We start from the raw sequence: 27,105 nt of genomic DNA, 5'->3' as shown, positions 1-27,105 counted from the left end.
AAGGTTCAGAATGCACAGTCAATGGACAAACTAAAAGATGTGCAATATAGAGGGGTAGTTAGTGGACATTCTGAACCTTCTTTGAGGTCAGTAGGTCACATGACAAAGGAGCTATTGAAATTAGAGTAATTGGAAAAACAGAAAATTAATGTAAAATTGCGTGAGATGAAAATGGACTAAAAGGGAGTGCAATATAGAAGGGTAGTCAGTGGACATTCTGAACCTTGTTTGAAGTCAGGTCACATGACCAAGAAGCTATTGAAATGAGAAAGTTTACATTATGTAAAAACGTGTGAAATTAAAATGGAAAAAAAGGGTGTGCAATGTGTTGGCATGCTGAGTGTACATTCTGAACCTTGTTTGAAGTCAGTTGGTCACATGACCAAGGAGGTATTTAAATGTGAAAGTTTGAAAAATGTATGTAAAATCATGAGATGAAAATGGACAAACTAAAAGGTGTGCAATATAGAAGGGTAGTCAGTGGACATTCTGAACTTTCTATGAAGTCAGTTGGTCACATGACCAATGAGCTATTGAAATTCAAATGTAAAAAAAGTTTGTACTTTGTTTACGCTCCCTAACTAATTCAACAGGATACAAAATACCGCTTACATTTCCACATGTGTATTAGTTTTTAACGCGAATTAAGGTGAAAATAAGACCTGTACAATGTTGTGCGCAACACCATGACACTTATTTGGAGTCTGTGGCTCAAGTGGTTTGAAAGCGCGAATATCCATCCTGAAACTCTTTTTACCTCGGTCAATTTTTGGTTTGTTTGTTTTGGCACCTCTCAAGACCTGTCATTATCACCATCTATGCACGCAACCACTCACTTCTTTCATTTTAAATTAATTGTATTTTGCAACCCCTCACTCACACTACTGATTACACACACCATTGCTACTTGTTTATAGTTTACTTTAGTTAGTAAATATATTTTTGTTGTTGCCTCTTTGTTACGTGAGATGAGCCGGTCCGTGACAAGACCTCAACGGAGCTGAGTACCAGCACCTCAAATGTTCTACTGTTTAAGCTCCTGTTTCCCTTAAAGAATATTAGCAGCTCAAAGGTATTGTGGAGTTCCTGCACCTAAATATAAACAGTACCAGCACCCAAAATGAGTACCGGAACATATTTCAGTCCAGGTCAAGCCAGGCACTGATAAGAAGCCTATTGTGTTATGTTTCCACTGGATCAGAGCATGACATTTGAGTGGTTATCGAAAGGGAGAGAGCTGGAAAGATTTTTCAGATACATTGAGGAACAAAGTATTGTCGTTCTCAATGGATATAAAAACAGGCTTCGTTTTCTTGCTGTTTGACGTAAAGAAAACATTACTTTGAGAAACTCCACAGGTCATTAGTGGTGGTGCGTTAAGCCAATCAGATCCCCAATGGGCACATTTATATGACTAGGTTTGCGCACATGCCAGGTAGCCTATGGGCCTACTTACTCAACATTGACAAGGGCGCTCTAAACAAAAGACAATGACTAAATTGACAGAACGCCTAAATGGATTTAAACAAACCAAAACTTTTCTCACAGGTGTAGCATAGGTTGTGCACTCTGCAAACAATGTGTCTACTCCGAGAATGAGAACAGGAACATTGGAATAATAATATTGAATGCATGAACATAGACATTATCGGAATTAATGGTAAATGTACTACTGGTGATATATGTAATGGCGAATTGATATACAATAACAATGAAATGCAAACAATTCACACAATTAAGTTATGAAACAATGAATGTGCACAAATTGGCAGGAGAGCGCGCATTCTGGAGTGAGAAGTGCGTTGTGCATTTGGGCGCATTTATGGCATTTACGGATATGGCCTCAGCAGAAGTCAAGGCATTCATACTTCTTGCGCTTCGCGGAGTAGTGCAGAGCTGTTGTCAAGGAAGTGAGTTTGTGTTTATACAGTATGTACCTCTCCCACCTACCATCAACTAAGCATGTCAATGCTGAGCTATACAGACCCCTCCGCATTGTTACAAAATGTGGGAGGCGCATGGCGATGCCTCTGGAGGCTACATTACAATCTTATTCTAAAATTGATTAAATAAAATATTTTCCTCATCAATCTACACACAATACCCCATAATGGCAAAGAAAAAACAGGTTGTTAGAAATTTTTGCAAACAGAAATACCTTATTTACATAAGTATTCAGACCCTTTGCTATGAGGCTCGAAATTGAGCTCAGGTGCATCCTGTTTCCATTGACCCTCGAGATGTTTCCACAACTTGATTGGAGTCAACCTATGGTAAATTCAATTGATTGGACATTATTTGGAAAGGCACACATCTGTCTACATAAGGTCCTACAGTTGACAGTGCATGTCAGAGCAAAAAGTCATGAGGTTGAAGGAATTGTGTTGAGGCACAGATCTGGGGAAGCGTATCAAAACATTTATACAGTATTGAAGGTCCCCAAGAACACAGTGGCCTCCATCATTCTTAAATGGAAGACGTTTGGAACCACCAAGACGCTTTCTTGAGGCCAGGCCAAACTGAGCCATCGGGGGAGAAGGGCCTTGGTCAGGGAGGTGACCAAGAACCTGATGGTCACTAACAGAGCTCCAGAGTTCCTCTGGGGGTATAGTTGTCCTTCTGGTAGGTTCTCCCATCTCTGCAGCACTCTACCAATCAGGCCTTTATGGTAAAGTGGCCAGACGGAAGCCACTCCTCAGTGAAAGGCATGTGACAGTCTGCTTGGAGTTTGCCAAAAGGCACATAAAAGACTCTCAGACCATGAGAAAGGCCATGCCAACAGTGAAGCATGGTGGTGGCAGCATCTTGCTGTGGGGATGTTTTTCAGCGACAGGAAGACTAGTCAGGATCGAGGGAAAGATGAACGGAGCAAAGTACAGAGATCCTTGATCGTCTAAAACATTATTGTTCGACCAACAGCCTAACGACCAAACATCGACCAGTTGACTAATTGAGGTCAGCCCTAAATCAGGCACATTTGAATAACCTTAATTTTGACATATTTTATTGCAAAAATGCATTTAGTTTAAAGAAGAGTAGATACCAGAAAGCCCTGAGGAAGCAAATGGGTCCTTTTAGAAAAGTTGCATAAAGTATACTAACATCACAGAAAGCAATGTCCTCTATCTTTCCCCTTTGAGACAAAGATACAGCAGAGACCAAAGGATCCCCTATCGATTGATCAAACATTTTGCCATTAACACAGAATCCTGATCAAATCAGTTAGGGCCGATGCCTGCAAAGATTATTGATTGGAGGATTCATACAATAGAACAGGAAGCACATAATAGGACAACCAATCAGAACACACTGTGGGAGGTGCTACAGTATACAGTATCCCCCCATTAATCAGCAGCTTATAGAAAGTTTCACAATAAAAATGTGTGATTTCTTTCAGTCCACTCTTTTCATTGATTAAACTATGGTTTGGCATGGCAAGAAAATGTGTAATTTGCTCTCAGGGCATGCATACATGCATACATACATACATACCACACTACTGTATTTCTTCGGTGGTAGATGTAGAATGTATGACACTGTACAAGCGATTTGAGAGGAAAGATATGAAACACATGGACAATTAAGGCACTGAACTGAGGAGATGTTCATTATATATACACTGAGTCATTTGTAGTACTGTAGTCTGCCTTCTGAGAGTACAGGCTCTGACCAGTGCTCTCTTCATACAGTAGGCTTGATAATACACAACTCGGGTAGGTATTCAATGACAAGCCGACTGTCCGATACAAACACTTTGACAAGTGTGTGGTTATTATAATTGAACAATCACATTGATATTCAGAGTTCTGCCCATGTATTTTGTGTTATGTAGTCTTGTGGATATTGAGAGGACAGAGGGACAGACACATGTTTTAGGTTTGTGTCTGGTTAGTACTGTATCTCTAAAGCATATGCTATCAGATATTTAAAGCCTGCAGAATTTGGTCCTGAGACTACATATGAATAAATCTCATGAAGGTGCAGTTGCTACTGCTGCAGATGAACAGTATATAAAAGTCCATTAAAGCATCCCAATGTCTGAGGAGCAAAGAACTGCTTTCTGATGAAACAATTGAGTGATATTTTTCTGCCAGGATTTTCTTACATATCATTTACAATGTTTTTGTCTATGAATGTTCACATTTGTTCAGTGAAAGACACAGGGAACCCAAATCATTCTGGGACTGTGCATGACTACAGCAGTTTGAAATTCAGTATGAGCTGCAACATCATCATGCACTCGAAAATAATGATTTCCTATGGAACAACTACTGTTTGTCACTGTGATGATGTCATCTGACCTCGGACCATCTGTGACCTCTGACCTAGAATTCCATCCTTGTGATTGTCTGGTCTGTTACCTCCCGTTCTGAGGCATCCAGGTGTTTGTTAGCTTAATGACTGCATGCTGAGAGTTCAGGCAGAAATGGTGGACAGTTGTGGGCACTGCGGGAGGAAGCCAAGTACTGTAGCAATGCTCCTGTTTCCTGGGCAGAGGGAGTCGCCTGTGTCCTTCTACCCCAGTGAAAGCTCTGATTCTGGGGATATGGTTATGGCAGTGAAGATCTTCCTCCCTTGGGCTTACATGGACACACCTCTGACTCCTGGTGAAACAGGCACAATTTGAAAGGATATCACTCAAACACATATTAGAGAACAAGACCAGTACAAGACTAAAATCTAAAACATAAACTTTATTAATACAGTATCATGTATCAATAATCTGCCCACACGGAAACAAAGGTTATCACAAGACAGTCATTTTAATCTAGAACTAGCAGTGCTGAGCACAATCCCTTTGGGCTGTCATTGTTGTCTCTTACCATTCCAGAAAGTCATCCCCTCTGTGGCTGGCTGGGTCACTGTTTCCTCCGGACCACCTGTTTAAGGTGCAGCTCGCTCTCGGCCGCCACGATGGGCAGCTCGTTCTTCAGGTGGTAGCTGATCAGGTGACTAATGCTCTCAAACAGCATGTCTTTGGTGCGTACCTGACAGTGACGAGGAGGAGTGGGCTAACAGATGTTAGCAGGTCACCACATATTTAAGGATGCTAACAAGAATGCTTCTGATACCATTGTTTTGCACTCAACAATGCTAATGCTAGGCTATAGCTAAGTGGCTGACACCATTTCCATATAAAATATATACTCTATGGTGCAAATCCTAATTTCCACTTAGGTAGAATTTTCACATGTCAATAGGTGACTGTTGTTAAATGCCAGAAGGTGATTATCACTCACCACTCCCTCTGGGTCCACCAGTAGCAGGTGTTTGGGCAGACCACAGTGCATGCCTGTCAGGACATACTGGCCTGGGTTGGTGGCACTGTCTCGTACCAGGAAGTCCCCGTCTCGGACCAGCAGTTTCTCAGCATCACGGCGGCTCATACGACCGTGGTACCAGGCCTCCCGCCGGAGCTGCTCCTCTGTAGGTGCGACAGGGGCACGACGTCGGGGCGGGCTGGGCCACTGGTTCTTCAAAACACACACCCCACCGTTACCACTGACACCACCAGCCTCGTGCATCTTTAGAGCATCCTCAAAGGGTCCTACAGAGAACCAGGAAAAGTGAGAACACGTGTAAGGCACACACGTTGAACCTGTAACATGAATGACATTATCCATACATGCCAACCCTATTTCCCAGATACTCCCTTCATCTTGAATAATAATATCTCTATTGTGTCAGTGGCTGTGTTCAGTGGATGGATAGCTGTTGATGAGACTCACTCATGTCAAAGATGTCTTTCATGGGGCTGTCTGGCCCCCTGGCCCCCCTGTGGCCCTCTGCTCCCTGCTCCAATCCCTCCAGACTCTGGGTGTTCACATATAGGTGCTCCTCATAGTCCCTGCTCCCCGGAGTCTGGCCGTCTGCCCGCTGGTAACCATCTGATGTCAGACCTGTCAATCACAACACAGTTTACTAATACATTGCTACTTACTTTTTAAGTAAGAACATTGCAGAGAGTATGTAAGTATCCAAGTAAGTATCCACAAACATTGTAATATCTGTAACTTGCAGTATTGTGACGTGCAGTACCATATCAGACCACATGGTGTCTCACCTGAGCTGCCGTTGTTTTCAGTATCCCAGTGAAGCTCGTAGCACAGCTGACCTGAAGGGCAGGAAGCTGTCTCTCTCCTGGATGGAGAACCCATCTAAAAACAGATGCCCAAAACTCACATTAGCATTACTAATAGTAGACATGTACTTCTTTATGACTCTTCAGACCACCTGGTAATAAATAGTTGTTTGAATCCTCTGTATAGGCTGCAGGATATGAGCAAGACTTTCCTCTCACCAATTAGCTAACCTAGAGGCCTGGTTTCTATCTTGAGTGATATCAATCTCTTGTAATTATGTAGCAGGCACATCTACAAGACAGTTATTGGGTTCCCTGCTACTGTATGCTCACAGTTCTCTCTCTTCTATGAGACTTTATGTTGAAAAGCCAGGCAAGGTCGTTAGTCATGTGTCCAGAAATACTATATCAAAGGGTTTGGTGGTGAGGGTGGAGGCTGGGGAATCACCTGCACTGCCCTGCTCTCTGGTTGGCTGTGGATGTGGCCCAGCAAGGCCGTACAAGGCTTCAGCCTTGAGTCCACCACTCCCCCAAAAGGAGGCACCTTCCCAGGGATGCTGTTGTAGTAGTCGTGCTCCAACGAGTCCTCGTCATCTCCCCACGCCGAGTCTTCTGTCCTGATGTTCCTGAGGTGACACGATAAGAAGAGGTCATTTAATTCCCAAATATGACAAGGCAAGGGATCAGATACCTCCTCCACATTCGATAAAGTAAACACTAGAGTTGAATGGTTCTATTGTTGGTAGCAGGAGATACACACTCTGCTTTAAATAACAGTTTTGATTTCGATGGACTGAAATCTGAGCACAGCATATCACATTTCTAGCAAGTGACTGAGCTAAAAATGTTTGAGTTTCATATTGAGTTGAGCGTGTGTCAACGCTTTAAGTAGCACACCATACTTGCACTGTACCAGTTCCGTGATAACCACACAGAATGAACACACTGAATGCATGTGTGTGTAAAGTCTTTGTCTTTCCAGACACAACCCTATATTGAGTGCAGTGCTTGTGCACACTGACCATGGTGCATGTGGTTACATGTTGATTGTGGTGCTCATTTCAAGCCTGTGTGTCATTGTACACGCTGTCAAACAGTCGATCCAGTGGTGTGCGATGGATGAGTGTTGGTTTATTGACTACAGATAAGTTAGCATATTACAACAACAGCCAATGGTCTGGGCTTTTGGAACAGTTTGAAGTGTGCTAGTCTGGAAACCTGATGGTTGCTGGTTCACTTCCCTCTATCATCCCAGATTCACTGCAGTGGCCCTGTCTCACCTTTCCACAGTGGGGATGGCTTTGGGAGGGCTGTGGAGGTACTGTTTAAACTGCAGTTCGAAGGCCTGCCCGATGGTGCTGATGACATTCTGAGCTAAACCGTCACAACACTCCAGGATATGGCATGCTGAAGAGAACATGGAGGATATGAGTTCCGCAATGCCACTGTGAGGATAACAACTTATATTTTCAAGAAAAAAATAGAAAAACCTATATCTTTAAGTTAAACAAGCATTAGTAAACCATAATGCCAGAAAATCCTAATGCGTTTAATGCCAGGAAGAAACTGCATAGCTTTGTTTCTGTTTATGAAATACAATAGTAAACTGAATAGTGTGTAAGGAGATACCTCTCTGATTGACTGGATCTTTGGCCACATAAGCAACATAATCGGGCGTGTCCTGCAACAGAGGGAAAAACCTCAATAAACTCTGATGAATTAGGATATAATTGCATTAGAGGGCTTATTGATCATGAAGTCAAGGGATTGGAAAGCGGTCAAAAGCAACCAAGTCAGACATGCAGTCTGCCAAGCGGCCCATGTCAACAAACATACTGAGAAAGGAAAGCACAAAGTGCACTTATGCTGCAAACTCTCACCGTGTCTCCCCCAGAGGCAAAGGAGATGGACTGCATGGGATGGTGTGCTATCACCTATGAAAGAGGAAGAGAGGGAGGTGCACCTTTTATATCAGTCCTTCATCACATCAAATAATCTACAAATCAGCTATCCTGTTAGGAAAACAGGTTTCTAAAGATTGACATGTATTGTTTGTGTTGCATTAGTTGAAGAGATCTCCAACCTGTCGTGTGGTGGGAATGAGCAAGCTGAGACCCTCTATAGAGATGTTGACAGCGATGCTCATACCAGCGAAGCGAAGGTTACTCTTCCCCATGACGGACTGCAGGGCCTTGTTAATGTTCTACAGGACAGGAGCACAGAGCCTGGGCTTAGCATCACACACACACACACCACACACACACACACACACACACACACACACACACACACACACACACACACACACACACACACACACACACACACACACACACACACACACACACACACACACACACACACAAACAATTGAACTAGTGTTGCATCAAAATACGTTCGCTCACCTTCCTCCTCCAGGCCCCTTTACCCCCAGGCACAGCTTCACACAGTCTGTTGATGGCCTCCCTGGGTGGGTGGAGAGGGGTGAGAGGAGAGGGGGAGGGGTCAGAATGACAACACACAAACAGTTGACCCCATAATGAATCCCAAATCTCCCCTAAACCATACCCTTTACAAACAGTACATCTGAGAGCATCATGGTAATAGTTCCATCTTGCCCTTTGATAGGCTAGAAGGGCATCTTGCCATATTGGATACATCTAGCCAATCCTTTCAGATCAACTGAAGTGCCTAGAGGATAGAGGCCAGGGGTCAATTTGGAATTCAGCTTCAAGCAGCTACATGGGAAAATGTTGAAAAGTCTAACTGTACTCCATCATCATCATCCTATAGACAGCGTGCAGGTAAAGTGGTTGCATAAACTATAAAAAGAGCAAGTCAGTGGCCCTTCCCTCAGCCTCAGGTCATGGTCAGAGGTCAGGAGTCACCAATCCATCTCAGTTCAAAGGACACAGGGGCCCTCAGAATAAAGCAGGATAGCAGACGTCTAATCTCAGTTCACACACGGCTAACAGGAACACTTAATATCATAATCACATTTAGCTGAGTTCACATAAACAAATTCTCTCCAGTAAATTCTATTAGGGTAAGGAACACAAGTATCTCAGCATGATTGAAAGTAACAGCGTAATGTCTTGGTCTGATGAGTTATGTGCTCATCGGGCTCTATTTGATTTGCATTCATTTTCCTCTCCATTTTGTTTCCAATCAGAAGCGTGTGGTGTACTAGTGTAGTGTATTCTATGTCATTAGGCTGTGAGCATGGAGAGCATTGGGGACTTATGAGTGATGATGTCTGATGATATCCCCTTGTGTGGTGGCAGAGATAGCCGGAACACGGGGTCTGTCAGGGGACAGAGGGGACAGGTGCGGCTGGCTGCCAGAGTCAAGGACCCGGCCCCTATCAATTGACTCGTAAATATTTAAAAAGCAGGAGCGGCCGTCTCCAGTAAAGGACTTCTCAAAGAGACTCAACTCGCCGCCTGGGAGAATATTAGAGCCTGCAATGTGTGAAACTTACTCTTCAGCCTGAAGTGTCCCCACTTGCACTACCAAATATCTAGCTTTTCATGTGGCGCAACTAGTAAGATGCTTCAGGAGGGCTGTCATGTGTGCTAGCAAAGCAGAGGTCCTGGGTTCGAATCGGGAGGAAGTGGTACTCGCTAAACAAGCAGCATGACGTTCTTTACACATGGATAATGGACTAAATGTGTTTGTTTGCAGTATCTCTCCTGGCCATGTACATGTTACATTGCATCTTTCTTGGCCATGTCCCATCCCACATGAAAAAAATACTAGAATACTATACTACACATTGATTATTTGTAGTACTTACTATAGAATGTTGTAGAATATTATAGTAAACACTATGTGGGTATATGCTACAGTATTATCAGTAGAACAAAATACACTGTAGTAAATACTACAAAAACATTACAGTCTGCAACTATAGTAAATATTATAGGATTTAATTGACATATACCCTGCCCATTTCCCTCACCCATATTGCAATTTGTGCCACCCAGAAGTGAGAAACCTACATATATTGTGTTCCCTACAGGTTATGGAAAAGCACAGAAGCTCTGTTTAGACCCCAGTCCTACAGGTTATGGAAAATGTGCTCTTTTAGTATTTCTCCAGTAAGTTTCCTGAAGGAAAACTCCCCCACTTCTATGATAATCAAAGATAACCAAACAAAACAAACAAAAACAGAATAGTATATACTACAGTAATGTCTTCAAAATAACTACAGTCCGCAAAAACACTACAGTAAATACAATAGTATAGTACATTCTGAAAAACAATACAGTAAATACTAGTGTACTAAAATCTGCAAAAACACTAAAATCAATTCAAATCAAATTTTATTTGTCACATACACATGGTTAGCAGATGTTAATGCGAGTGTAGCGAAATGCTTGTGCTTCTAGTTCCGACAATGCAGTAATAACCAACAAGTAATCTAACTAACAATTCCAAAACTACTGTCTTATACACACAAGTGTAAGGGGATAAAGAATATGTACATAAAGATATATGAATGAGTGATGGTACAGAGCAGCATAGGCAAGATACAGTAGATGGTATCGAGTACAGTATATACATATGAGATGAGTATGTGAACAAAGTGGCATAGTTAAAGTGGCTAGTGATACATGTATTACATAAAGATGCAGTAGATGATATAGAGTACAGTATATACGTATACATATGAGATGAATAATGTAGGGTATGTAAACATTATATTAGGTAGCATTATTTAAAGTGGCTAGTGATATATTTTACATAATTTCCCATCAATTCCCATTATTAAAGTGGCTGGAGTTGAGTCAGTGTGTTGGCAGCAGCCACTCAATGTTAGTGGTGGCTGCTTAACAGTCTGATGGCCTTGAGATAGAAGCTGTTTTTCAGTCTCTCGGTCCCAGCTTTGATGCACCTGTACTGACCTCGCCTTCTGGATGATAGCGGGGTGAACAGGCAGTGGCTCGGGTGGTTGTTGTCCTTGATGATCTTTATGGCCTTCCTGTAACATCGGGTGGTGTAGGTGTCCTGGAGGGCAGGTAGTTTGCCCCCGGTGATGCGTTGTGCAGACCTCACTACCCTCTGGAGAGCCTTACGGTTGTGGGCGGAGCAGTTGCCGTACCAGGCGGTGATACAGCCCGCCAGGATGCTCTCGATTGTGCATCTGTAGAAGTTTGTGAGTGCTTTTGGTGACAAGCCGAATTTCTTCAGCCTCCTGAGGTTGAAGAGGCGCTGCTGCACCTTCTTCACGATGCTGTCTGTGTGGGTGGACCAATTCAGTTTGTGATGTGTATGCCGAGGAACTTAAAACTACATTAATTACTTCAGTATATATTAGTTTTCTTTTACTACATTATTTATACTATAGTATAATATAGTCTTTTTTCATGTGGGTTTGTAGCATATTGGCCCAAAAGCATCACACTTTGACACCTGTCAAAGAGGACCTCATGCTGGAATGATAATCAGTGTTCTCCAGTCAGTCTTTGAAGGTGTGTCTTGGGGAATGTCAGGGTCTTTCTTAATCTGCCAATAACAAGTGACTCCAGAAAAGACCCAACAGGAAAAACCAAATAGAAGCGGAACAGGAAACCTCAACTAAATGTAATTAAATTAAGTAATCCGGAATGCACGGTCAAATGGAGACATCCCCAATCTCTTCTTCAACATCCTTTACAATAACCGTATAATGTAAACAAATGTCATTCTGAAAGCAATGACAATATTGAGCTTCTTATTATGCTACTCATTTATTCAAATGGAGCATTGTTAAATTCATTATTTCATAGATCTTGCCATAACACTGTCATAAATACATAAATGTTCGATCTCTGCTTTTCTCCCTCATTCTTGTTGTCTCCTACAGGCATATTCCAGCAGGTAGGCAGGCAGGCAGGGGAGTGTCTGCGTGAACCACTGCAGCTCAGCTCTCAACAGTCATTAGCGAACATCATCAATAATACATCTCTGCATCACTCCATTTCTGCCTCTCCCCCTGCACTTAAACCGTGTGTGTGTGTGTGGGGGGGGGGGCTCAGATTACTGGCAATCGATAATGGAGGAGAGAAAGATCTGTCTGGTGTTCAAGATTACACACAATGTACTATCACCACCTCTGAGGGTATTTTTATAACCTCTGATCAGACCAAAATAGCAGGGTCACAAGCAAGTAAACAAAAACTGAAATGAAAATAAAACCATCATAAATTATGTTCAGTTGTAGGTTTTTTGGGGGCAGGAATATAATGGTGTTTTTATGTTGTTGTTTTTTTATGTAATTTTCAAACTTCTGAATCTGGCCGGTCACATTGACATTGACTTTCTAATTTAAACGTAGAAAGCAAGATGACGTTGCCACGAGCTGCACCGCAGATATCGGGCACGTTTGAATTGTGAAGCGAAAACAACAAACTGAAAACGACAGTCGAGGAATGAAGTCAGGGGTGGTTCATCTGCGACAGATAAAAATCGGACACTACATGCTGACTACACGTCTGGTGTCGTGTGCACGAGCGTTGCAAAATAAATATATACATACGTCTTATTCAATCATTGCACCCACACTGCTGGTGTACGTCAACGAGTGTCTGCGTAGCCAGGTGCTAAAATATAATTTAGTTCTCTTTGTGAGGATTGACGCCATACAAGTGCCGCCTCTCCCATCTCCTCATTGGTTTTTAGAAGCATATACCCACATAGATGTTTGAAAGATGAACTGAGGTCCACACTCCAGTCGGCTGTGGTAATGCACCTCAAAGTTGGTTGCCAAACGCCATATAAAGTCCAAAGAAGAAGAAGCCTGAAGGAGGAGAGATTACTAGAAACTAAATTGGTTTACCTTTTTATCTGTGGATTAATTGTTGGAGTAGAGAACCCTGTGCGTTTCAGGTAAAATAACAACCAAATGTTTGTATCCCAGGACAAATTAGCTAGCAACAGCAAGCTAGCTGGCTAAATTGGCATAAATGTTTAATGCTTTTTGACCTGTCCCCAAATTAGTATAGTTGGTTCAGAGTTAATTTTGATATTTCAACCTGCGTGTCCTGATTCGCATCTGATTGCGTCAAAATGCGTGCAATGGCGCACGCGCGGTCTGGTCAGTATGTAATGTGGTTTTCCAACAGCAAGGCTCACATCAACATGGCAGTGTTGCCATTGTTAATAAAATGTGTTCTTTATTATGGCGAAGTAGAACATTTTTTTATTTAACCTTTATTTAACCAGGTAGGCTAGTTGAGAACAGGTTCTCATTTGCAACTGCGACTTGGCCAAGATAAAGCAAAAGTCTATATACAGTATGTGCAAATGAGGTAAGATAAGGGAGGTAAGGCAATAAATAGGCCATGGTGGCGAAGTAATTACAAAATAGCAATTAAACACTGGAATGGTAGATGTGCAGAATATATATATATATATATATATATATATGAATATATATGAATGTGTAAGTAGAGATACTGGGGTGCAAAGGAGCAGGATAAATAAATACAGTATGGGGATGAGGTAGTTGGATGTGCTATTTACAGACGGGCTATGTACAGGTGCAGTGATCTGTGAGCTGATCTGACAGCTGGTGCTTAAAGCTAGTGAGTGAGATATGAGTCTCCAGCTTCAGTGATTTTTGCAGTTCGTTCCAGTCATTGGCAGCAGAGAACTGGAAGGAAAGGAAGAGGAATTGGTTTTGGGGGTGACCAGTGAGATATACCTACTGGAGTGCGTGCTACGGGTGGGTGCTGCTATGGTGACCAGTGAGATAAGGCAGTGCTTTACCTAACAGAGACTTGTAGATGACCTGGAGCCAGTGGGTTTGGCAACGAGTTTGAAGCTAGGGCCAACGAGAGTGTACAGGTCATTTCTAACCCTCAAATCACATACTCACAAACTGAAATCATAATATAATATGATGATGATGAGGGCCTCCCGGGTGACGCAGTGGTCTAAGGCACTGCATTGCGGGTTGTCTCATTGCGCACTAGTGACTCATGTGGCGGGCCGGGCGCAGTGCACGCTAACCAGGTCGCCAGGTGCACAGTGTTTCCTCTGACACATTGGTGCGGCTGGCTCCCGTGTTGGATGCGCGCTGTGTTAAGAAGCAGTGCGGCTTGCTAGCTGTGCCACCAGAGACTCTGGGTTCGAGCCCAGGTTCTGTCGCAGCCGGGCCGCGACCGGGAGGTCCATGGGGCAACGCAAAGTTGGCTCCTTGTCTCATTGCGCACTAGTGACTCATGTGGTGTGCCGGGCGTTGTGCATCTAACCAGGTCGCCAGGTGCACGGTGTTTCCTCCGACACATTTTTACAGCTGGCTTCCGGGTTGGATGCGTGCTGTGTTAAGAAGCAGTGTGGCTTGGTTGGGTTGTGTTTTGGAGGGCGCATGGCTTTCGACCTTCGTCTCTCCAGAGTCCGTACGGGAGTTGTAGCAATGTGACAAGATAGTAACAATTGGATACCACGGAAATGGGGGTAAAAAAAATAATAATATATAATAATAATATAATATATAATAATAATATAACACATTGTACAATCAGTTAGTGAGACAAAGCCTCATATCACATTTATTTGTATATCCACTGTACACATAAATCACTGCAAATTGGTTCCTGTTCACGTGGGTTAAACCGAAACAACCTAATCATTCGTTGGCAATAGAGCCTCCCACAATGCAGGCGATGGCTGCAGGATGAAGTTGGTAAAGAGCAACTGCAAAAACTTGCAGTCTTCTGCAGTCAAGACTTAATGACCTTTGATCGGCGGCAGGGTAGCCTAGTGGTTAGAGCGTTGGACTAGTAACCGGAAGGTTGTGAGTTCAAACCCCCGAGCCGACAAGGTACAAATCTGTCGTTCTGCCCCTGAACAGGCAGTTAACCCACTGTTCCCAGGCCGTCATTGAAAAATAAGAATGTGTTCTTAACTGACTTGCCTGGTTAAATAAAGTTAAAAATTAACTTGTAAGTCGCTCTGGATAAGAGCGTCTGCTAAATGACTTAAATGTAATGTAAAATGATCACATGATTTTTGTCAAGTTCATACAGTCTACATGTAGGAGCCAGTCGGACAGTTTGTATCTCCAGAATGAAAGGCTACTTGACAAAAGTGATCTGGTCGAACACGCCATGAGCACCATGCAAAACTTTGCTCTCACACAGTCAAACAGACTATCTGCGCATGTGCACGGATTCTTCACCCTGCTACAATGTGTTAGTTACTGGACCAAAACAGCTGACAAGTTTAGCCTTGCGCTTCAATGCTCTTGGTTGTTGTGGAAATTGACTCACTACTACTGTTTACTTCCCACATCCACTCCATCTCGCTTCTGTAAGTCTACCTTTAAACCTAACCTATCCTATGATTTGACCCTTCACCTTGTGCATTTTTGCCCGACAGTGGCAAGAAGTAACATCCCTCCCCCATAAAAATAAAATAAACAAGAGTGTGCAAAGCTGTCATCAAGGCAAAGGGTGGCTACTTTGAAGAATCTAAATGACAAACTATATTTTGATTTGTTTAACACTTTTTTGGTTACTACATGATTTCATATGTGTTATTTCATAGTTTTGATGTCTTCCCTATTATTCTACAATGTAGAAAATAGTACAAATAAAGAAAAACCCTTGAATGAGTAGGTGTGTCCAAACGTTTGACTAGTACTGTATATACCACACGTAAATGGCTCCTCGCCACCCACACAGGATACTTTCTGTCCCCAACACTAAAACAAAAAACTGAAACAAAGTAATATAAACACTTAATATATACTTAAACAACTAGTAAAGTAGATCTGAAAAAAAAACGAAAAGAAATAAAAACAAATATAAAAAAACACAAAACTATAATAACCTTGGTCACAAGAACCTCCACCAGGGAGGACTGCAGCGTCCCCAAACGAACCACCACCTTTTCCCAATTTGCTCTCTCATACGGAGCTATTTTCATGTTTATATGTTCACCTGCCCGGGACTTCAGATGTAAATTAGCTGTAAAATATAATCTGGTGCAACGCATCACTTCTCACTTCGGAGATGTTTTTGATGTACATTGTCCCTGTCCAAATAAATGTAATAAAACAAGAAAAAGAAAAAAAGACAAGAAAGAAAGCTTGCACTGCTCCAACTCAGACTTGGAGCCCCGCCTGGCCACCTTTGTACCACCAGCATCACATGTGTACACGTACACAAATAAACACACATGTAAACGTGTGAGTGCACACAGTCACACAAACACACAGCAAAGGCTCACATGTGCCATTTACATGCATCAATGGCTTAGTCAAAATGATGTTTACCAGATACACAATATTCTGGGCCTTGCTAGTAATATCATTACAGTGAAAAGCAGGGCTGGCGTGCCTGTGAATTTCTACCTGATTTGGTATCACTGTGACTCTTCTGTGTACCTTGTCCTTCTAATCAGATCGAGTTCTACTGACTCATCACTAGCAGAGCAGAATCAATCCTCACTTACCTCGTCACCTGGGTCCGAGTGTTGAAGTCCAGCGATCGCATCGACTTCAACACCTCAATGCAGCCCATGTACTGCAAAGATAGAAACATACTTTATTACATGATAGATTTCCAACAATATGTATTATTCTATAGATCATTTTTCTCAATCCAATTAAAACACTTTTGGTCATGAGACTGGAACTGTCATAACAGCCTTTTTCAGTGATACAAGGTACTACGGCAATAGCATGTATCACACACAGTGTAGCATGTATTTCCAGAATGGTTAACACATAGCATGTATGACAATCATTTATACCATAGTACTAAAGGCCCAATTATTTACAGGCAGTGTGAGTGGCAGAGTAATGGTCAGATTAAGGTGGTAATAATGTCTCCATGACTAGATTAGCAACACAGCTGCAAAGGCCCGTGTGTGTGTGTGTGTGTGTGTGTGTGTGTGTGTGTGTGTGTGTGTGTGTGTGTGTGTGTGTGTGTGTGTGTGTGTGTGTGTGTGTGTGTGTGTGTGTGTGTGTCACTGGGGACCAGGCAAAGTGCTCTGGGAGAGGGGACTCAATCAACAGAGGCCACAACAGAGTCCTCATATAGCTCCTCCCACCAGCATCCACTGAGATAGGGTATGTTGACTGTACGGTAGTCCCATTTACTTTCAAAGGTGTAGGAGCTTATTCAACACTCTATCATTCATGTCCATGCATCCTCATTTGACTCAAGCTCAATCAATGTCTTCTTAGTTTGTTGTCTGGATCTGTTGTTGTGGCTGGCTGCTGCCAGAGACAGGGAGAGAAATAATTAGGCTAACTTCTCTGCCTGAGAGCTAAATGAGCACCCTAACCAGATTAGGAGACTGGGGAAGTCTTCCATCAGGCAGACGGTCTTCTTCTTCTCCCTCTTTCCCTCTCCTTCTCTCTCTCAATGCCTTCATTGTCACACTCTCTTCCGCACGATACACTGTCCCATCAAGCTCTCAACTTTCCTTCTGCCCCCGGCAGAATCTCTAATACTCCCTTCCTGGAACCAGTGATGCAGCTTTTCTTAGAAACATTCCAGAGAAATGGCGAAAATGTGCCTTTCTTCTCTGAAGATACGCCATCTCAGCCACTGCCTTGCCTTCAAGGAAGTGAACATCAACGACGGATATCTATCATATTACTGGGGCTAATCTGGCCCCACTATCACTGCAACAGAGAACATCCTGTTCAAGTCCCCAGCTAAAGTGTATTACCTAATATCTCTGCTGCTGCTGCTCTGCTTTCCAGATAGAAGCAGGGGCCAGCAGGAAGAGACCGGCAAGGGGCTCATGTTGCTCAGTGGAAAAGGTATACTGTACTGTCGCTACCTGTCAGTTGAACCAAGTTGCAATTTTATTTTTGATTTCTCACGTTGTGGTTTGCCAGGCCAGGAAGTCTGCATTGCAGTGGCTTGGCTCTTGAAGTGGAAGATGCAGGGCCGCCACACCACAAATGCTGGTTCAACTTGCCTGGCTGGTTGGCTGGCCGCGGTGGAAGAAAAGAAGTGACTGGGTGGAAATGTGCAGGAAAGAAGATACACACTACATGGTAAGTATATGGCCACCTGCTCATCGGACATTTAATTTCAAAATCATGAGCATTAATATGGAGTTGGTCCCCCCTTTGCTGCTATAACAGCCTCCACTTTTCTGGGAAGGCTTTCCACTCAATGTTGGGACATTGCTGTGGGGACTTGCTTCCATTCAGCCACAAGAGCATTAGTGAGGTCGGGCACTGATGTTGGGCGATTCGGCCTGGCTGGCAGTAGGTATTCCAATTCATCCCAAAGATGTTCGATGGGGTTGAGGTAAGGGCTCTGTGCAGGCCAGTCATGTTCTTCCACACTGATCTTGACAAACCATTTCTGTATTGACCTCGCTTTGTGCACGGGGGCATTGTCATGCTGAAACAGGAAAGGGCCTTCCCCAAACTGTTGCCACAAAGTTGGAGGTACAGAATCATCTAAAATGTCATTGTATGCTGTATCATTAAGATTTCCCTTCACTGGAACTAAGGGGCCAAGCCCAAACCATGAAAAACAGCCCCAGACTATTATTCCTCCTCCACCAAACTTTACAGTTGGCACTATGCATTTAGGCATTCTCTTGGCATCCACTAAACCCAGATTCGTCCGTTGGCCTGCCAGATGGTGAAGTGTGATTCATCACTCCAGAGAACAAGCTTCCACTGCATCAGAGTCCAATGGCAGTGAGCTTTATACTACTCCAGCCAACGCTTGAGCAGTTGCTGCTCCTAGACGTTACAATAACAGCACTTACAGTTGACCGGATCAGCTCTAGCAGGACAGAAATTTGACTGACTGATTTGTTGGAAATATGGAATCCTATGATGGTGCCATGTTGAAAGTCACTGAGCTCTTCAGCACGGCCCATTCTACTGCCAATGTTTTTCTATGGAGATTGCATGGCTGTGTGCTCGATTTTATACACCTGTCAGCAATGGGTGTGGCTGAAATAACGGAATCCACTCATTTGAAGGGGTATCCACACACTTTTGTCCATGTAGTGTATGTCATGATGGCAGAGAGAAAAGCAGAGAGCAGCATAAATCTGCTGTCATACAGACAGTAATAGATTCACTGGTGCTCCTCCCTGCACACCACATTATATAGAGAGGATGAAAAGACACAACGTCCCTTATATACACACATCTTATCTGCCTGTCTTGCTGCAGGGGCCATTTAAATATTATTATAACGGATTAGGCTAAAGCAAACTGCTAATGAAAACTGGTGCAGGGCACAACCATAATGACATATTTCCTGTAATGCTCTCTGGTGTTTCCTCTCAGTGTAGCATGTTTAGCTGTGGACTATATTAGGCATGGCAGAGTTAGAGGCGTTAATTGTAGGAAAGCACAGTTAGAGCTGAGGGAAGCCCCTGGCTGAGTGTTCTCTCTATGCTGTCTGCTACTACTACTCCTCAGTGTTAATGCAGATGGACTCGTTGACCCTGCTATATCACCCTAGTTCTTCCCTACCACGTGTGATACAAATGACTGTGATTAAATGTAATGGAGTATAGGAATGAATGGTGCCTGTGTGATGTAATTAGAAAGCGTGCTTGGGCCTAGACTGTGCTAATAAAGAGCCATGTCGTTTTGTTGAGGCTGGGGGAGTAGAGGAGGGGGGATGGGAAGAGCGAAGGGGCTGAGGGGATTGCTGAGGGGAGATCATTGACATTGACGTCAAACAGTCTGCCTCGGATGTAACCCATTGTGAGCCAGAATCACGGGCTTAGACTAGGAAATTACATCTTACTCACTAAAAGACACAATGGTTTTTAAAATGACCTATTTCATTGGACAATATTATAATTTGTTTTCTATATTTCTTAGATATAATTATATTTGTAAGTCAAATTTCAATTAAATTTATTTTAAAAGCCCTTCTTACATCAGCTGATGTCACAAAGTGCTGTAAAGAAAACCTAGCCTAAAACCCCAAACAGCAAGCAACGCAGGTGTAGAAGCACGGTGGCTAGGAAAAACTCCCTAGAATGGCCGGAACCTAAGAAGAAACCTAGAGAGGAACTAGGCTTTGAGGGGTAAGTGTAGTTTGACCAAATGTGTGATAACACCTAACGTATCCACTACCATCAGGATTTGTAAAAAGATCGTTACCATTGTCACTGATTAAGACTGTATGTATTGTATGCATGTCTGTCCAAAATGATATGCCATCCAATATTTCACTTAGGTGGAAACAATCAAACTATGATCAAGAAACATGCCACTCACTCACACACTAGCACACTTGCGCGCACACACACACACACACACACACACACACACACACACACACACACACACACACACACACACACACACACACACACACACACACACGTGTCTCTCATTCACCACATGCAATATGTGTTGTTCTGTTTATTTCCTCCCTCCCACCCACCCTGAAGCCTGTAGGGTGTAGGCTGACAGTCTTCCCATCACACCACAGCAAACAAAGCAGAGAGAGCCATCTATCTGGATTAAATCATGTGTTCCTCCTCAACCTCGACCCATTGGGTGCATAACACACTGCCTGACATTTGCATGTCCAATTGTATCCAAGAGACACCTTTAGGGTGGTGAATCATCTTAACGTTGATATTATTTCTAAGGAATGAGACGTCCCAAATGTTAACTGCAAACAGGATATCTTCTGACAGTTTTGTCTTATTAAAGCTTTACTGAGGGAATTTAAATGATTCGCTATTCGACATAACATGAACTCTAGGTGGAAACCATCAACAAGCTGTCAAATTATCGCTGATAGATACAGTATTTAACTGCAAGGAAGACGACCCTTAAAAAATGCAATGCAGAAATGCTCAAAGGTATGCTGAACAATAACAACATTTGGGTAATGCACAAAGCTGTAGAGGGGCTGCATGTATGGTTACTCACCCTGACTATGTAGGAAGCCCCAGGGCCTGTGATCTTCTTGTCTGGGTGCAGCCAGCCCTGGGAGGGCTTGTGGATGAAGCTGCCCTTCTGGTTGAAGTCCTCCCCTCCCAGCCACATGCCCTCCACCCTTGTCCTGCGGTTCATCCCCGTCCTGGATCCGCTGTGGCCCCCGGGGCTCCCTGTGCACTCTGTAGCCCCTACGCTGTGGCCGCCTGGACTGGCTGAGCCCGCTGCAGATCTGTGCCTGCTGATGGCCTGTAGGGAACAGGGGTTGACACACACAGGGTCACAGGAGTTCAAAACAGAAGCCAGACTGGCCACGGGACCGTTGGGGGCAGAAGTTCCACTGGGGCTGTGCGAGCCCTGCGATGAGGGGGCTGCAGCCTTGCCCGAGTCCTTGCTGGAGCTGGAGTTGGAGGGGCTCCTGCTGAGCAGCGAGTTAGAGAACTTCCACTGAGGCATCCTGGGGATGAGCATGCAGAAAGTGGTGGTGGCGTCCTGCTCCCCGTCCAGGCAGGGGGAGTCGGCCAGAGCAGGGGCTGCGGAGGAGGACCGGGGGATGGACTCCAGAGGAGGCAGGGGGGGCAGCGGCAGGCTGGGGGCGGAGGAGAGGACCACCGGGGTGGCAACCACTTTGCCGCTCATAGCTAAGCTCTGCATCAGGTCGTCGGAGGAGGTCACAGAGTCGTTGCGAAAGCGGCCATACTTTGGCTTAAGTAGCATGCCCGGAGGAGCAGCCTGAAGCAGAGGCTGAGAGGGGCTGACAGAGGATGAGGGGAAGGGGAAAGGGGGAGGGGGGGAGGTGCAATGGAAGAGTGGGACAAAATCTGCTAAATCTTCCGGAAATAGCTGTATCCCCTGTTGAGTGAGTGCTGTATGGTCCTCTCCCACTCACACAGGCTCATTTCACTCTCCAGCCTCTCTGCATCTGAGCTGGCCTGCTCCAGCCTTCTCCCTTTCTCTGGCTCGCTCACATGCTCCCCCTCTCTCTCTCTCTCTCTCTCTCTCGGTGATGTCATTGTGTTATTGCTTGTCTATTCGCCCTGCCCAGCTGCTCTCAAACAGCACTAGCCATCACACATCTGCCTGAGCCTCCCTCCTAGCTTACACACACAAGCATTCACACACACACACGCATGTTCATCCGTTCACACAATCAGCATCTACATGCAGCGCAGAGCACAGACACCATTTACACATTATATTGTCCCTGCATGTTGCAATGACAGAAAGACAGAGCATCCCACCATAAGACATACCGTAGGCAATTGCTGCAAAAGCAAAGCATGCATGCCTGCGGCCATTTTTAACAAAGACCATCAATGAATAATTTAGTGAAGAGAGTCAATACACATCATACTTTAGCTACTATACATTAACATCAATATTTCACATTTATGGGACTGAATTGTGCTGCCAGTATATTAAGACAAAGCAGCTGTGACAAAATTCAATGAATTATCAATGGTTTTAGAAATGTAAAACATTTGAGAAAAGCCCACTATACCTGAAATGTCCTATCTTTCTGCTCGCTACACTTCTGATTTCATAATGAGATGATGATGACTGAGAGCTGGGACTTGACTGAGGAACATGAACTCTGTGACAATCTTTTCCTGTTTCGAATGTGAGAGAGTCACACCTCAAGGGAAACTCATTCATTGGTATTGTGCAATATGGGGTGCTGTGACGTTAGAAAACCCAATTTCCCTCTGTTGACGTCAATGTCCCCAGTATCGCATCCAAACTGCATCCTCTGTCACAGGCAACAAATAACAGGAAGTACTCTCCTCTGCTGTGTGATTGGTGTGTGTTCTGTGTGTAGTGTAAGTGTTCACCACCCATCTCCCTACAGTATATAGAATACAAAGGTTTGTACTTAATGCATAACTACTAATTGTCACACCCTGACCTTAGATATCTCTGTTTTTCTATATATTTTGGTTAGGTCAGGTTGTGACCAGGGTGGGCACTCTAGTTTTTATTGTCTAGGGTTTTTGTATGTCTAGGGGGTTTTGTATGTCTATGTTGGCCAGATATTGTTCCCAATCAGAGACAGCTGTTTATCATTGTCTCTGATTGGGGATCATATTTAGGTAGCCATTTTCCTCATTTGTGTTGTGGGATCATGTCTATGTTTAGTTGCCTGATGTCTATGTTTAGTTGCCTGTCAGCACTAGTTTGTATAGCTTCACGTTTTGTTTGTTGTTTTTGTTCATTCAATAAAAAGAGAATGTACGCATACCACGCTGCGCCTTGGTCCGATCCTTATGACGAACGTGACACTAAAGGAATAATAATTTAGCAAATGATTTGGCACAGCACCTAAGTCAATAAGGAAAAAGCAATAATGAATGTGCACCTGTCAATAATAAAGTAGCTGAAATTAACTTGTTTTCTAACTAGCATATGTAAAATTGTAATGAATGAATTGAATCAATACATTTTTTGCTATAGAATATGAAAACAATTCATATTCAGATTGACTATATAGACCCTTTCCCAGTACACGACACACTGACGTCAAGCACAGATGCGCGCGACTTTCAGCGGCAGTGAGAAAGCCATCGCCATCCGTGCCCATTCAAGTATTACCTCTAAACAAGATTACTTTTTTGGGGTTCTCATAATATTCTTACAATGATGTTTTGATTCTTGCTTGAATAGTCACTAAGATTATATTTGGTTGTGTTCTTTGCAAAACACCTATTTTGGATGCAGCAGTTGTTAGCTAAAATGCTAACACTCATTGCCAAAGAGACATTTTACTGGTTGAAGTTGAAGTGTTTTTTAAGTATAACATTCACTGTCTTCTCGGTAAGCAACTCCAGTGTAGGTTTGGCCTTGTGTTTTAGGTTATTGTTCTGCTGAAAGGTGAATTAATCTCCCAGTGTCTGATGGAAAGCAGACTGAGCCAGGTTTTCCTTTAGGATTTTGCCTGTCTTTAGCTCCATTCCGTTTCTTTTTTACCCTGTAAAACTCCCCAGTCCTTAACGATTACAAGCATACCCATAACATGATGTAGCCACCACTATGCTTAAAAATATTAAGAGTGGTATTCAGTAATGTGTTGTATTGGATTTGACCCAACCATAAAACTTTGTATTTAGGGCAAAAAGTTAATTGCTTTGCCACATTGTTTGAAATATTACTTTAGTGCCTTACTGCAAACAGGATGTTTTAAAGTCACCATTGGCCGCATGGTGAAATCCCTGCGCAGTTTCCTTCTTCTCCGGCAATTGAGTTAGAAAGAATGCCTGTATCTTTGTAGTGACTGGGTGTATTGATACACCATCCAAATTGTAATTGATAACTGAAAGGGATATTCAATGTCTGCTTTTTTAAAAACTTTTACCCATCTACCAATAAATGACCTTCTTTGCGAGGCATTGGAAAATCTCCCTGGTCTTTGTGATTGAATCTGTGTTTGAAATGCACTGCTTGACTAAGGGACCTTACAGATAATTGTATGTGTGGGGTACAGAGATGAGGTAGTAATTCAAAAACATGTTAAACACTATTATTGCACACAGAGTGTCACGACTTCCGCCGAAGTTGGTCCCTCTCCTTGTTCGGGCAGCATTCGGTGGTTTCTAGCTTTCTAGCTACTGCCGATCCACTTTTCATTTTCCATTTGTTTTGTCTTTGTTTCACACACCTGTTGTCAATCCCACAATCATTTGTTCATTATTTAACCCTCTATTCCCCACATGGTTTTTGTGAGTGTTTGTTTATTTGTATTTTCGGTCTGTCATGGTGTACGTGTGTTCATTACTTTGTATATTTGACTTTTTGAGTAAAGTACGTTTGATTACTCATATCTGCTGTCCTGCACTTGACTTTCTACACCAGATACACCTAGGGCCTTTAACACAGAGTGAGTCCATGCAACTTATTAGTCTAAACATTTTGAAAAAACATATTTCCACTTTGACATTATGGGGTATTGTGTGTAGGCCAGCAACAAAAAAAAACTAAATTTATGCACATTTAAATTCAGGCTGTAACACAACAAAATATGGAAAAATGCAAGGGGTATGAATACTTTCTGAAGGTGCTGTAGATTAGAAAGCCAGTGGGCCTAATATAAACTTTGTAAACTTTGAATTAACAGGCTTTTTCAAGAATAATTAGAATGGCCAACATACTCACAGCACACTGTGCAGGGCCCGAGTAAGATATGTATTCATGCAATTATTCCACAGTGACCTACATTACAGTACACAAACAACAACTAACGGGTTAAGGTTAGGCTTTGTAGCCAATCATGTGATTTTTTTAAATAAAAAACATTTTTTTAAACTTTATTTAGGAGAGCATGTTAACATGGATGACCAAATAATTAACTGAATCACCTATTATCTAAGTAGAGGGAAATCAACCAACTAAAACATGCCACCCACTCATCCCAGGCAGAGCAGAACTCCAGGGCTAGCTGCTCATACTGTAATATGCTGTAAAAACAGGTTCATTTGAGCTTAAATTGGATAAAGCCATCAAAACAACCTGGTGACTTCCTCCAACAACCCAGACTTTGAGATGAAAGACAAACATTTTGTTTTGCCCCACAATATATCATCTTAGTCCGCAGTAGTTCCTCAGAGGGCATAGTCTTGTTACTGCTCATGACATGGAGACATGGTTCAAAATAATTAAAATATGTCACTATTTGAAAAAGCAACACTGGGAACATTTGATTACAATTCAAAAGGTCACATACAAATGTCAAAAAAGTCTTGGTTCATTTGCAAAGGCCAACATTTGCGGAGGTGGAAGTTGAAAAGGCTTAACGCACCATAAAATTGATTGTGCAAGGCAAAATATGAAACGCACTAGATTTAAAGAGTGTGTACGCTTAGAGATAAAATAGCAAATAAATACAATACACTGTACATGCAGTAAACACAGGAATTATGAGAGGCAGAAATAGACTCACCTATATCTCAGACATTTGGAGAGCAGAGTGAAGATGGCCTGACTTGAACAATAACCCAGAAACCTAAAACTCAAAAGCAATAAAGGAAGTTCAGAGTATGTGAGAGAGCATAACGGCTTGATGAGCATAAGACCCTTCTGCAAGTCATAGACTGAATAAACAAACTCGCAATGGCAACAAGCCACAGTTAACACAAGTTACACACAAAAACATGCATTCTCCTCGACAACCAACTCCTCGACAACCAATTACATCACTTGGTTGTTTGTGGCATAAGAGAATTGAGAAGTTACTGATAAACCAAATGTCATCAATATGTAGGATGTGACTGATGACTAATAGGAAGAGAAGCAGCAGACCATACTACTAACTAGGTCTACCACATCCATGAGAGGTGGGAGGAGAGTGAAAACAGGCTCCACGATATATCACCAGATTAATAGAAATCTATCAAAAAAGTAAGCAGCATTTCAGACCGGCTTCTTTATAACACATCTAAAAACAACAGTGAATGTAGACGTTTAATACACACTGCAGACACAATGAAAAACTTTTCTGATTAAATCGAATGCATCTGTATCTGTAACACTTACAGTGTGTTTGGAAATGCAACTAATTTGTTTGCACTGCAATCCAAGGAGCTAATATTCACCTGGTTTTCAGCGTGCTGTAACACTGCAATCAGCAGTGGAATAAGGCAGGCTGTGCATGCACTATGTCTCATTAGCAACCATTACAGAGCCCAGAGATATGATAACAACGTGCAAACACACTCTCTGAGAACTCAGGCTGTTTCTGTGTAACTAATTCACAAGGGAAACTATCATACATGGGGCCAATGGAAACAGCTGGGTTTCTAAAGTCACAAATCCGCCACTTTTAAAACAGCCCAGGTTTAAACCTGTTGTTACATTGCAGTTATAAAGAAGACAATGTCTTTGTATGTTATTATTATTATTGTATAGGTGATGAATTTCAAATAGATGATAAAGCACAGAAGTAAAATGACAGTATTTGTTTATACAGCACTCTAACCCCCAAAGGTCACAGGAACAAATGTGGTTCCTTTGACATTTAAGTGTTATTTAGCAACTCAAAATAAACACTGATGGCTAGCTACATTACGTACACCACAAGAAGTGCTTATGACTTTATGAAAGAGTGTGACTGGTATTATCAGTGGAAAAACTAGTATTCCTTTAGGCA

At 42.8% G+C, this 27,105-nt stretch overlaps 1 protein-coding gene across 4 annotated transcripts; it reads right to left on the bottom strand.

Moving 5' to 3' along the window:
* Nucleotides 1-2,998: 2,998 nt before the first annotated feature.
* On the bottom strand, nt 2,999-26,209 carry LOC135512799 (SHC-transforming protein 2-like). 4 transcript variants are annotated; one of them, XM_064935190.1, is made up of 14 exons: nt 25,900-26,209; nt 20,964-21,218; nt 16,526-16,596; nt 8,488-8,548; nt 8,166-8,285; nt 7,963-8,016; nt 7,712-7,763; nt 7,363-7,489; nt 6,531-6,708; nt 6,065-6,158; nt 5,730-5,900; nt 5,241-5,548; nt 4,824-5,012; nt 2,999-4,604 (listed from the first exon to the last, which is right to left on the bottom strand). In XM_064935190.1, the coding sequence occupies exons 2-13, from the start codon at nt 21,105-21,107 to the stop codon at nt 4,860-4,862; spliced, it is 1,533 nt and encodes a 510-aa protein (XP_064791262.1). In that variant the 5' UTR covers nt 21,108-21,218; nt 25,900-26,209; the 3' UTR covers nt 2,999-4,604; nt 4,824-4,859. The 4 variants fall into 4 exon arrangements, with proteins under 4 accessions (XP_064791262.1, XP_064791263.1, XP_064791260.1 ...); XM_064935191.1 differs by lacking the exon at nt 25,900-26,209 and adding an exon at nt 22,471-23,464; XM_064935188.1 differs by lacking the exon at nt 25,900-26,209 and having other exon boundaries at nt 20,964-22,458.
* Between the last annotated feature and the right edge of the window lie 896 nt (nt 26,210-27,105).

Source organism: Oncorhynchus masou, chromosome 24 (genome assembly GCF_036934945.1).
Source record: "Oncorhynchus masou masou isolate Uvic2021 chromosome 24, UVic_Omas_1.1, whole genome shotgun sequence".
NCBI lineage: Eukaryota > Metazoa > Chordata > Actinopteri > Salmoniformes > Salmonidae > Oncorhynchus > Oncorhynchus masou.
The sequence above is the reverse complement of the archived record's forward strand: the minus strand, read 5'-3'. Positions and strand labels throughout refer to the sequence as shown.